Here is a 13,519-nt window from a genome sequence, read left to right on the forward strand (position 1 = left end):
TTTGCGACTGCCTTGCACTGCTGACTGGTGAGAAGGCAGCAATTAACTATCCACCCCCATCTGTTTTCTGCAGTACTCCTGCCTAAGCTAGTTATACCCCATTTGTCCAACTCCTGCCTCCTGGTTGTAATGCTTTGCACTTGTCTTTAACTTTTTCACTCTGTTAAACTTAGGACATCTCCAGTGTCTCAAGAGAACTCTGAATCGTGGTCCTGCCCTCTAAAGTGGCTCGGGTTGTCTGCGAGTCTGAAGTGTGCGCTCTACTACATTATCCAAGGCAACACTGAGAAGAATCAGCAGAAGTCGGCCCAGGACACTCTTACAGGACACCGCTTGAAATCCCCTCTCCATCTGCCAGCGAACCATCTTTTCCACCAGGCCGTTATTTTTATTTATTCATTTACTTTTTTAAAGAGGTGCAGACTGGCTAGGCATAACAATTTGTTCTTAAAGCAGCCCGTACTGATTTGCTAACACCTATGGGAGTTCATAAGCTGATTCTTTAATCATTTCTTCTAGGATTTTTCCAGTCATCTGCAATTCCTCAGGTTTGTCTTTTTCTTCTTTTGATGAATAAACCTCTCTAGAAAGGCGGCCAAGCTCCAGGAGATAATTGACGATAACTGCTAGTGCTCAGAGATGGCTTAACTAGTTGCTTCAGTGCTCGGGTGAATTTCTGTGAGCAATGTGCATACTGAAGGCTCAGTCCTTTTCCACTCGGCAGACACCATTGTTTGTCCTGTCCCGTCACAGCGTGAATCACACTAGCGTGGCTTTGCTGGTTTCCTCTATAAAGATTCACAGTCGGAGCAGAAGACTTACATCATGCACGAGCCCAAAATAGGGCCTGACGAGGCTGAGGAACAGTGCCTTCTAAATGTAAGTGCCAATAGAGGGGGCACTTCAGGAAAAGTTGCCTTTGCTTCAAGGTGGATAAAAATCAATGATTTAAAAAAAAAAATGGATTTTTTAATTTAAAATCATATTTTTGATTGAATCGTATTCTTTGATTTTTTTTGGTTAAATTAAAAAAACCCAAAAACCCTATATATAAAAGGGAGTTTTAATTTGAGATATGTTAAAGCTCAAAGATATCATCATGGAATAGGGTTATAACTTCTAATTGTACACTATTTGAGACAATATATTCATGTAACCTTTTTAGAAAAGGTTTATAAATAGGTCACAACAGGCCACAGACTACATTAGGGGCCCAATCTTATGGGGTGCCCAGAGGCTCCTCTATAGATTAGTAAAGATTAAAGAAAACCACTCTACCCAGTGGGACTCAGTGCGCAGTCTAGAAGATCCCGGTAAGCATCTCCGCGATGCTCGGTTTCAGTTTTCAGACTGTGGATTTGTGTCTCGAGAGAGAACACCCTTGTTAACAGCAGGATATGGAGATGAGAGATAACAGACCTGATTACCTACTCATCAGCCCTCTTGCCTCTCTACAAGTTTGTGTACATACAATCAAGCCCTTACCTCTCTCTAAAAGTGCAGTTTCAAGAAGTTAAATGAATAAAGGATATCAAACAACAAGACTGCACTTTTTGTAGAAAACAATTAAAATTGAGGCTCCTCAACCAGCGATTTAAATCGATTTAATTTAAACCAGATCCACCCTGCTTTGCTTATTTCTCTCATACTTCGTAGCAGCTGAGTCAACTTTACACCGGAAACTTAGGACACTACAGCTGGGATTTCCAAAGGAGGCAAAAGAAGCTGAATGTCAGGAGGACTCGGGGGGCCTAATTTCCCTTAGATTTCTTTGCACATCACAGCTCAGTGCTGTAGCCAGACTCCATATATTGTGACCTTACGCCTTTTGACCTTCTTACGCTTGCCATGCATATCTCCAAGTACCCACTGCAATAGCTCATGTCTTCCAATTGTCTAAGGGTGTCATGACTTGAATCTGAGCAACACTTTGTAAAAAACGAATACCCATTCTCCTTCAGCTTACCTCATACACAGCCTTCCCAAGCATTTTCCCCACAAACTCAAAGAGCTGGAGGTAGTTCTCATGGATGTAGGATGTTGGGGAAGGATACAATCTTTCATCACCACTGGTCGTCTACAGAAATGCAATAAAGGCAAAACAGGAGGGAGAAAGTCAGGAGCTAGTCAGGTTGTTGCATGTCCCGGCAGAAGCAGGGTCTCTGTGGCCCAGCCTCAGTACCTTGAAGAGGTTGAGTGCAGGGTCAAACACCTTCTTGATGATCTCCTCCAAGAACTCTTTGAACACGCCGTCTTGATCGATGCCAGCCTCATCGACCCCCAGGTCGTTCACAAACTTCACTCTAATAACTCCCTTCATGGCGTTCTGAGAAAGCTGCCGGAGCTGTTCGTACCCATCCTGCCCAGATTGGAAGAGGCATGTCAGTCATACAGAGACACACAAAACACCCTTCCACGTATGCAGCACTGCCAAGCACGTGCCTGCGTTTTACAGTGGGGTTCATCACCTCCCGAGTGGGGAACGCTGGCATCAATGCCTCAGATGAGGGAGCTGGGGAGAACACCACAATACACTGTTCCTTAAACGTTTAGTTTCATGCAAAAATTGGAAAGCCCCATGCACAAGATTTCTGGGAAGGAATCTGCACTTTCCGTGCCTTGGTGTGGCGTGACAGACACTGCAGTCAGCAAATTATTCTGAAAATGATGAGTATAAGCAGACAGAGCAAAACCAAACAGATAATGACAGGTACACGCAGGCATTTCAGTGGCTTATAAGCATTTGAAGAGAAACAAGAAGGGGCTAATGGGCCAAAGGGTACAGAGAGGGAAAGCAGAGATGTATTTTAACTAGTCAGTCATACAGGGGATTTATTTATTTTTTACCATAATCGCCATGGTATCAGCTACCAGCTCTTGGATTGTTAAGTGTCTCAGTAGACAAATTAAAGATGGGCAGAAATAATCTATCCTTTGGCTAGTCTATCCGAGGCTTGCACTATTTAAGCACATGCAAATTCAAGAGACCCCCAAATCGAGGGGGATTGTTGGATACATATGCCCAGTCCAAGCTTCCAAAACATGCGTGGCACTTTCACTCTGCGGTCAGCTCTCGACAAAAGAGAGACAGCCAGAGATGCGAAAGACACACTGAGAAAGCGCTAAAGAAGGGCAAGGTGAAGCATAGCAATTAAGCCTCATAAAAATGCCCCTTTGGTGGAACAAGAGATGCTGAGCTGAACTGGGCGTGATCAGTCAGCCTCGGAGGGCAAGAGCCTGGGGTAGAAGTGGCTTAGAACGGAGAGTTTTGGCCGATGCACATGCTTGGGGAGGATGTGGGTGGGGGAGAACACGACTGCACGACTATGCAGGCACGTTTTCTCTCTACCAAACTTTGACGGTTCACTGCAAACATGTCAACACATGCTGGATTGCTTGGCAATGGAGCTGTGCACATGTTACACAGATGGATGTCAAATCCCACTGTCTGATCAAAGCATGAAAGGGAAAGTTTCACAGCTTGTTACAGCTAAATGGAGAAGAAACCACTATCCTCACAGTCCCTGCCAGGGAAGAAACCATCTCTTGGCATATAAAGCAGCTCTCTAAGTAAGATCAATAACAAATCTACAGGGCTTGTTCTCTTTGCTGGCGTTCTCTATTTGCAATGGAAACAAAGACGTAAAAATGCTGATAGTGTCTTTTAGTCACTTGGGCTTCTGCATTTGTACAGGGCCTGCGTCCAGGGGCTCCAAGGAACTCGGAGTACAGGTTGGGTCTGGACTCACTAATCTGCACTTGTGTTTTGCTCTTCTGAAGGTGCTGTTCATTTAGCCTTTGACACGGTGAGATGCATGGCACGCAGTCCTACGCTGCTGTCGAATCAAACACAAACAGCAACATCCCCAGCTATCATCAGGACCTGGAGGAAGGTCAGCTGGCTCAAATCAAATCCAGGCAACACCAAGGTGGGGCTGGCAGTGAGAAGGAAGCACCCTGATGATCTTGTCTTCCCTCAACCTCAGGTGGCTAAACCAGCCCGCTGCCTTGGGGCACTTTGAGATGCCATAGTATTGCTGGATGCCAAAGCACCAGGCAAGCAAAAATATGCCCACTTTCATTTGCAGGCCACACATTTGTGAGGGGGGATCTGGGCGCAGCAGAACAGAACCACTCCAGAAAATGGGCTGAGGCAGCAGAACTCACTGCTACAAGAGATAAGACCCCACATTCAAAACTCAGTACGCCAGTGCTGCTCAGCCTCGTTTCCCTTCACTTCCTCATACACGAGCAAGCACATAACACATGCCAACCAAGCCGATTCTTCTTTAGGTCACCAAAGGACAGAGAAGGACTGACGCCACTGCTATTTCTATGCCAGACAGACTGATGCTATGGCAAGGAGATCACAAAAGGACCTAGATAGAGACCTCTATGGATGAACACCACACCACACATTCAGACTGCGGTCACAAACGAGCAGCCAGGTTACCAGCATGTAGATTAGCTTCTGCCAGCCGAGCCACTCACCTCCAGCATGCGGGAGCGGCGGATGGTGATGTGCGTGACATGAGGCGATGCAGAACTGGTTTCGACCAGCCCCAGCTTCTCCTTTTCTTTTGTAACCATGTTTCGGAAAAGCAGCACCCTCTTAAACAGAAGAGCAGAGGTCATTGCAAAGACCAGGCATTCAGTTGTGCTGACAAGACACCCCCCATCCCAAAGTGAAAGGCAAATGAACAGGTCTTATGCCGAGGATGCAGTTTATTAAAGGCCATGATTCCCGTTCAATAGACTATGGCTTTAAAAGCCTGCTGCAGCCTGGAGCAGGAAGCTTGCTAAAGGATGGGATCCTCAGGATTAGCTACTGTTCTGCTCATGGGAGTAGGCTGACTGATGTCAGCAGGACCTGCTCACAGAAGAGCAGAGGGATCTCACACAGCCTGCCTCCGAGACACTGATCCCTACACAATTAGAGAGCTTCCTATTTGGGAAAGTGCCCACCTTGGCAACATAACAGCCCGGCAAAGGGAAAGCCCGTCGTTCCCCACCTCCCAGATCTTGCATGGGGCAGCTCAGAAAGTTACAGCTTGGTTGGTCCGTGGTTATCCTGCCTCTGACAGCCATACTGGCACTACTAGCAGCCTACATCGGTTGTGTGTAAGCAACTACCCTCACAAACAAAACGCTCCTGAATGGAGAAGGTAAAACCAGCAGGAGACAACACGCAGAAGTGAGCCATTTTTAAAACTGCATTTTAGATTCAAATTTAGCACCAGAAAATGCTGGAGACTGCAGTTGCTTCCTGTGGCCCACAGCACAGCCCTTCAGAGTGCAAACACCCAGCCTCACCCAGGTCCCACTTACGTTCTTGTGGGGGATGACATGGGGGATGTACTGCAAGAGCAGCTGAGCTCGCCTCTTGTCTTTTTCCAACTCTTGGAAGAGGACACTGGGCTTGAGGTCCCTTAAAAAGCAAGGTATATATATTCAGAGACGCCCGAGAGACACCCAGTGAACACAGGCTTTGCAAAACAAACAGGAGGCAAAAATTTCCAAAGCACCTCCATGACTTTGGCAGCTTTGGAAGCCACATTAACACCAATCAGGCTCTTAAAATGCTCCTTGAAGAAGGGACTTCAGAAGCTTTGGAAACATTTACTCCATCAACAGCAACTTGCACAAGGAGCATCGTTCTACAGAAGACAAGGAAGCACCACTGCTGGGGACCTCTTAAAATTAAAGAAAGCAAATGTGGTATGAAGAGCAACCCTGCCCAGGTAGAGGCATGGAACAACAGGGCATCCCACATCTCGCGTCTAACCCAGCCTTCTTAGATGAGCTACGAAGAACTGTTGCGAGGAGAGAACGAGGAAGTCAGACAGTCATACGTGACCTCGGACTAGGATCAGACACTTACTTCCGCAGCCAGTGATCCTCCGGAGCAAAGCGCCGGCGACAGTCTCTTTCATACAACACCATCAGCCAGCCATGAACAGAATGGAAAAGCTCCAGTGTCTCTCCTTTGGCATTCTCTGCAGAAGCAAACACAAGCAGTGTTCAAGACTTCCTACACGATAGGGACTGCCAAGAAACAGTGTGCCTCATTGCCAACATTTGGCAAATCCCTGCTGCCTCATGTTCAATTGTAAGGTGAGGGGCTTCCCCCCAATGTTAAAGGGGGCGGGGGGAGAACCTCATCATCTCATCAAGTAAATACAGTAATTATGTGAAGTCTTGTAATTGTGGGATTTGGACAAAGTTTGATGTTGCTTTTTAATTTAGTGCATCTCTGGACCCCAGTTTTGAAAACCTAGCTGGCCCAGACGTTCTTATTCCAATAAAATACTAATTCACTAGGCTCTTCTACAGTACTCAACATGGCACCAATATCCAAGCACCTGGACGATGCACATTTTTGTATTCAACAAGATATGAATTTGTAACACTTAATCTGAAAAGCATTTGGTCGAAGTGCTTCAAGCTAAAGCCTCAGATTCTGAAATTCAGTTCTCCTTTCTGTCACTCTGGTCCCCTCAGTCAAGCGGTTAAAAAAAAAACTCACCTACAATTCCATCCCAGATCATCTTGAACACAAAGGAGTTTAGGAAAGAGGAGATGGTGATGAGCTCTTCCAGTTTAAATGAGATCTGCTCTTCATAGACTTCTATGTCATCCAGAATTCTAGAGGAGGAAAATAAATGCCAGATATTTCACCTTTGAAAGAGGTTTTCCTGAGAGCAAATCTCTTCTGGCACATTTAGCAGGAATTCTTATTTCCTGGAACGGGAACTCAAACTGGAAGCTAGCGCTTTTTCCTCATGGATGACAAAGAACTTAACAGTGCAAGGAAGTGCTCTTCTCTTTGGTTTAGAGAGAGGAGAACTTTTGAGGTAGATAAGATGCAACAAGAAGTCACACAGCCAGTTAGCAATGCGGCTGTGGGTGGAACCCAGACACCCTGGCTCTCAGGGGAGCAGATCTGCTGCTATAGCAGGTCATTCCTTCAAGCATCTTTTGAGCCTGAAAAGAATGTGCCCTGGGTTTACAAAAAGCTGATGCACATACACACTGAGAAAGGCTCCTTCTTCCCTCACTCATTCCTTGTCATGGGATTTCCAGGATACCGAGTGCTCTGCGACCTGATCAGTCGTTTCCTCCCCTACCTGCATACCCCTGGCACACCATATGTGCTTGAAAAGTACCAATGCTGTTCTTTCACCTTAGCTATTGATATGTAGATGCAGCACTGTTTCATCTCCCCTCCACAGAACACTGGAACTCCCTGTTAAAGGTCTGTAGAAAGAGCCACCTGCAAGACACCTACGTGATAAGGTGCCGAGAGCAGTCGCAGAACAGCATCAGCATGGCCAGCAGTCTCTTGGATTCCTCCGTGTCGTTATTCAGGCATTCCAGGAAAAGCTTCAAGCCCCCCTGGGGTCCCAGCTCACAGATAAAAGCCCACAGCTTGGGTAACAGGTCATCGAGGTAAGTGAGGCCTGGAGGAGGCAAACAAAGGGAAGACAGGCTTCATACAGCCCCATTCCCCTGCACGGAGAAAGAGAGGAGCAAGGCTGGTTGTAGATCACAGTTCATTTAGCAGAAATTAGAGTTTCCCTTTCAGAAGATCAGGTGCTTGACTTTTGTTAACAGTAGCTCCACAGGGATTAGGAGCCAAAAAGATCCCCCTTAATTAGCAGGGAGGGTTTTGTATGTAGACTGTACCTTTCAGGCAATCACCTCCCAACTGTTTTTCAGCTGCTAATTAAGTCACTTGTGACAGAATTGCTGAAGTAGTAGGTAGGGCAAGGTGGCACCTTTGAGACTAATAGGTTCAGAGAAGCATGAGCCTCCATTGGTAGTAAACTACAAGGTCAGATATGCAATTTTTTCCTCCGTCCTTTGTAGGGAGAGTAATTTGTTCTCAATGTACCAGAAACATTTACCGTTAGCACCACAAGCATTAATGTGACTACACTCCTCAGAAACATTGATCCCAACGCACAGTTCATTTCCTTTCAAGGTTTCCCTATGGAAAATCTGGCTTTACTCTTCAGAAGTGTCAATGTCCGATAAAAAAGGCAAACAACTTTATCAATCAAATGTCTGATCTGGGATGGAACGTGTTTTCCTTCCAGCTAGTCAATAAATTGTCTCCAGGAGTGAAACCATCAGCAAAAGTCACAGGCATTTAATGAGAAGCACCATCTTTTCTCCTGCTTCCCCCAGCCTCCTCCCCACCTTCATTCCGAAAGGCGCTTTGAATCAAGACCCACCATATTCCCTCCCTGACCTGTGAGGATCTGTAGCCGGATCTGTGTGAGGGTCGCCAGCGTGGTTTGATAGAGGACACAGATACTGCACACTTTCTGCACCTCGGCTGAATCCACCCGCTTGCCTCCAACTGGCTTGAGGATGTTGCGTACTGATGCAGACTTCTGGAAGGCTCGCTTGAACAGATCTGCCGGGAGACAAGGTGGAGAAGACACCTGCAGATGGATCTAAGAGAGCAAGTCAGTTCCCAGCTGCCTTACCTTGAAGTCCTGGAACTGTTAGGGTTAGGTAAGAACAGCCATCAGACTGGGCCAACATACAAAACCTGCCTGTTTCAGCAAGCTCACCATAGCTGGAGGTCTTACAAGGATGGCCTCGATTCCAGAAACACAAGCCAAGTTTTCTAGCAGCACAGTTCAAGTCATTTCTCTGGAGTTAAAAACCTTCTCAGAATCAGAGCAGCTAGGTCACACTAGACCAGGGTGGGCAAAATGCAGCCCACCAGGCCACCATATCCTAAAACATTTAGAAAATTAATATTTATCTGCCTCTGGCTGCCTGTCATGTGGCCCTCGATGGCTTGCCAAAACTCAGGAAGCGGCCCTCTGCCGAAAATAATTGCCCACCCCTGCACTAGACTATTAGGCACTTGTTTATGGTAGGCTTTGAGACGGGAGGATAACAGTGATTAAATTAAGGGACTGGGAACCAGGAACTTCTGGGCTGTAATCCACCCTCCTGCCATGACTTCTTGGGGACCTTAACTTAGTTTTGGGGATCAGTTAACTTAGTTTTGTTTCCCTTTCCACCTAGAAAAGTAAGATAGCCAGCTCATCCTGGTAAGACACCAAAACCCTGAGATGATGACAGGCTGCCAGTTTAGCTGATATGTTCTACTTCAAATACCACAAGAAAATTAAAGCTGCACAACCAGCTTTATAGATTCATAGATGTAGGGTCGGAAGGGACCTTGTAGATCTTCTAGTCTGACCCCCCTGCCCTGGGCAGGAGAGGAAACTGGGCTCAAATGATCCTCCAGCTAGATAAGTATCAAGCCTCCTCTTAAAGACCCCCAAAGTAGGAGCCAGCACCATTTCTCTTGGAAGTTGGTTCCAGATCCTAGCTGCCCTGACTGTGAAGTAGCGCCTCCTGATGTCTAGTCTAAACCTACCCTCTAACAACTTATAGCTGTTATTCCTTGTTACTCTGGGAGGTGCTCGGGGGAACAAGGTCTCTCTCAATCCCCACTGGTCCCCCTAGTAAGTTTATTGCCAGCCACCAGGTCCCCCCTCAGCCTTCTCTTGTGAAGGCGGAACAGATTCAGGTCCTGTAGGCTCTCCTCATAGGGCCTGCCCCGCTGTCCCTGATCATGCAAGTGGCCCTCCTTTGGACCCTCTCAGTGCTGTCCGCATCCCTCCTGAAGTGCGGCGCCCAGAACTGGACACAGTACTCCAACTGGGGCCTGGCCAGTGCCACGTAGAGGGGGAGGATCACCTCTTTGGCCCTGTTTGTGATGCATCTGTGGATGCATGACAAGGTGCGGTTAGCCCTACTGACCATGTCCTCGCATTGTCGGCCCATGTTCATCTTGGAGTCAATAATGACTCCAAGATCTCTTTCTGCCACTGTGCTTTCGAGAAGGGAATTCCCCAGCCTATGCTGGGGTTAATATGCTGGGGGCCCAGATGCAGCACCCTGCACTTCAGTATTGAATCCCATCCTATTTTTATTTGCCCACCCCTGTAACCTGTCCAGGTCCTGCTGTAATCTGTCCTTCCCTTCTAGTGTGCCCACCTCACCCCAAATCTTGGTGTCATCTGCGAATTTAAACACGGTGCTTTTCACCCCGTCATCCAAGTTGCTAATAAAGAAATTGAACAGTGCGGGTCCAAGGACCGAGCCCTGGGGGACTCCATTGCTCACTTCCCTCCAGGTCAAACATGACCCGTCCACCACCACTCTCTGGGTGTGGTCCCTCAGCCAATTTGCAATCCATCCAACTGTATAGGCATCAATGCCACAGTTGCCTAGCTTTTTTAATGAGAATGGGGTGGGAGACTGTGTCAAAGGCCTTCCTGAAGTCCAGAAAGACTATGTCCACCGCGACACCTGCATCCAATGATTCTGTGACCTGACCGTAGAAGGCAGTCAGGTTGGTCTGATAGGACCTGCCCCAATGAAACCGTGCTGGTTGCCCTTGAGCATCATCCCTGCTGCTGGCCCATCACAGATGTGCTCCTTGATAATCTTCTCAAAGAGCTTCCCCAGGATTGAAGTAAGACTAACAGGCCTATAGTTGCCCGGGTCCTCCCTCTTCCCTTTTTTAAAAGATGGGGACCACACTGGCCCTCTTCCAGTCATCCGGCACGTGGCCAGAGCACCACGAGTGCTCGTAAAGCCATGCCAGGGGCCCCACGATAACCCCTACCAATTCCCTCAACACCCTGGGGTGGAGAGGATCTGGACCTGCTGATCTGAACACGTCCAGCCCCTCCAGAAGTTCCCTAACTCAGTCCTTCCTGGCCCTAGGCCTGGCGGAGTTTCTCCTGAGTCCGTCCTGAACCTCGGTAGGGGAGTCCCAGTCCCTGCACAAGAAAATTGAGGCAAAGAAATTGTTAAAGAGGTCTGCTTTCTCCTCTGGTGCGACCACGAGATTGCCAAGCATATCTTGCAGGGGCCCCACATTACCCGGTGCCTTTAAAAAAGGACTTTTTGTTATCCTTGATGCTATCCCTAGTTCTGTATCTGCCTTAGCTTTCCTAACAGCCCCCCTACAGACCTGAGCGGTGGAGGTATGCTCCTCTTTGGTGATGGCTCCTCCCTTCCACTGGCTGTACGCCTCCTTTTTGGCAATCAGGCATTCCCAAATGCCCTTGGTGAGCCAGGGGGGCTTTTGGGCACTTGCCCCTTTTGCTTCTCGTTGGGATTGTCACCCCTTGGGCTCTGAGTATCATCTCCTTAAAGAATGACCACTCATCTTGGGCACCCAGTTCCCCTACTCTCCAGGACCCCAGTGCCTCTCCCACTAATCTCAACTCATTGAAGTTGGCCCTCTTGAAGTGCCTCCATGACACCAAAGTAAGTGATGGGACTGAAGAGTCTAAGCAGGGTTTCAAACTTGGGAAGAGCTACTGCAGGGACCTGCTCAAAGGGAAGCCAGTCAAACGTCCAGCAGCAAGAGAGGAAGCAAGACCCAAACAACGTACGTGGGAACCTACTGAACTGAACCTACTTTTCATGGGAAGGCTGTTCTGAGGGGAAGTAGGCTGCACTGATGGATGGGCTGTTTCCGGATTTTCCATCAGCTTCTTGCTGAGAACATCGCTGAAGAGTGTGCGGATCATGTGGACACCCCAGAGGTGCTGCAGTTGCTTAGTCAGCAGAGGCATGGACTCATTTAAGCTGAAAGTCAGGAGGAAGAGAGACGGGAATGTAACAATATATTTATCTCAGGTAATGCACAGCACATGAACGCAGTCCCAGGGCTCCTGGCACCGTTACAACACAGCTAGGGAAATGCAGTTTCAGAGCGAGCATGACTACTCTCTCTATCCTGTGCAACTGGAATGCACTGCAGGCACTGTACTACAGAAAAAATTAAACCTCCGAGCTGAACACCTCCTGGGTCCCATTTGCTTACCCATAATCCACGGTTTGGGAGAACCAGCCCAGGACAGGGTGCCAGTGCGTGAGGTTGGACTTCTTTTGAGACACATACTTCTGGCAGTAGGAGAGCATGTGAATGAGTACGCTTACAAAGAAAGCTGTCTCCTCTTCCAGCACCTTGTCATTCAAGGAGCCCAGGTAAACCAGGTTGCCTAAAAAAAAAAAAGAAAAAAAGAACCAGTAGCTGTGCTTTACAGGGAGCATGGAGCATCCACTGAAGACAGAGCGGGCTAAGATTACACAGTCCTCTCCATCATCACCATCCCTGTTGCTTGCTAGTACTGGACTGCTTGCTACCAACAGCTTCCCCAGTACTTCAGATCGGGCTATTCATGCTCCCTTTCTTGTTAAGTGAAGGCTTTTGATAGCAATGGAAGGAAAGGGTTATTGTGAAGACCTAGATCCTCTTCCCACTGACTTTGTAGAAGAAACCCTTTTGTTTGCCCCCCTCTCAAATGTGAAGCTCCTCCATATGGCAAAAGCTCCTCTCTTAGTATTTGCCCCCTTTTGGGGATGCTTTCTCATTTCTACCTTTTCTTTCTTCCTCTCTTGTTTTCTTTTATTAGATCATTATTATTTTTATGTAAGGTGTATTTGTAGTGAAAATACAGCTTGTAGATGCTTTTACAAATGTACTTTAGGTTTAAAAGTAAGTTGTACCATGTAACAATGTTAGCAAGAGCAGGAATCTCTGTATGGAGCAGGTCCCTGAATGAATCATGGTTGATTGTGTAACACAGTAGCTAGTCTGGATAAGTATGTTAATGAGCAGCAATTAACACCTACAAAGTCAGAGACCAAGGAGAAGAAAGAATCAATAAAGAGCCAGGAATTCCCAGAAACTTCATTGTTAAAGGTACGGAAGCCCCCGTTTGAACTAATCAACGCTGGAAACAGACCCTCGGGGCTGAAATACCCCCTGATCAACCACTTCCAGAGCTCTATTCATCACGGCAGTGAATCAATCAAAATTCATCAACGGACTCCTGAGACTGCACGTACGTGCAGATGTGACCCCTGGGGCTGACAGCTGCCATCCAGCAGCTACCAAGAGGGACGTCCCTTGAGGTCAATGACCCCTGGATTGGGTAAGCCCGAAAATTGGGGAGTCACCAAAGTCTGCCAAAGAGGGATAAAAGGCAACAAAGAATGACCCCCCAATGGCGCCCTCTTTGACCTGACCAGCACCCTGCCTTTCCAGCCAGAAGGACCAGCTGGTGACCCACCTCTGAAGCAACATTGCACTGAAAGAAACCTCAACTGGCCATCGACGGCAGACTCCAGCACTTGGGGATAGGTATATCTTGACACCAGTGCTTAGTGTTCAGAGCTAGCTACTGTGAGTGCGTGTGTGAGAATGTGTGTGTTTGAGGGGATCAGCACCAAGGTTTATGGTCTGACTTTTGCATCCATCCAATAAACTAGAATTTTATGATGATCCTGTGAAGTTGGTGCTTTGTAGCCAAAAACTTCATTTTTAGCTTAAGATCCCTGACTTGCTCTGGTATTTTGAAAAGAAACAGGGGCCTGAACAGTTTAGAAGTCTAGAGCGTTCAGCGATATCACACCCACACGAGGTTAAGATTTTGCACAGGAGACCATTTTGCAGTGGTTCAGC

General features: G+C 47.5%; 1 protein-coding gene across 1 annotated transcript in view; it reads right to left on the reverse strand.

Annotated features, from left to right (window-relative positions):
* The window catches only part of UBE3B (ubiquitin protein ligase E3B), a gene marked incomplete at its 5' end in the record, with an annotated part of 27,551 nt that overhangs the window by 7,822 nt on the left and 6,210 nt on the right, over window positions 1-13,519 (reverse strand). The window contains 10 exons of the mRNA XM_014518276.2: window positions 1,967-2,077; window positions 2,183-2,359; window positions 4,492-4,611; window positions 5,329-5,428; window positions 5,882-5,996; window positions 6,527-6,645; window positions 7,289-7,460; window positions 8,255-8,422; window positions 11,468-11,637; window positions 11,876-12,053. Of these exons, the coding sequence (XP_014373762.2) occupies window positions 1,967-2,077; window positions 2,183-2,359; window positions 4,492-4,611; window positions 5,329-5,428; window positions 5,882-5,996; window positions 6,527-6,645; window positions 7,289-7,460; window positions 8,255-8,422; window positions 11,468-11,637; window positions 11,876-12,053 (1,430 nt within the window). The remainder of the gene's footprint in view (window positions 1-1,966; window positions 2,078-2,182; window positions 2,360-4,491; window positions 4,612-5,328; window positions 5,429-5,881; window positions 5,997-6,526; window positions 6,646-7,288; window positions 7,461-8,254; window positions 8,423-11,467; window positions 11,638-11,875; window positions 12,054-13,519) is intronic.

This window comes from Alligator sinensis, unplaced genomic scaffold, assembly GCF_000455745.1.
Source record: "Alligator sinensis unplaced genomic scaffold, ASM45574v1 scaffold628_2, whole genome shotgun sequence".
Lineage (NCBI taxonomy): Eukaryota > Metazoa > Chordata > Crocodylia > Alligatoridae > Alligator > Alligator sinensis.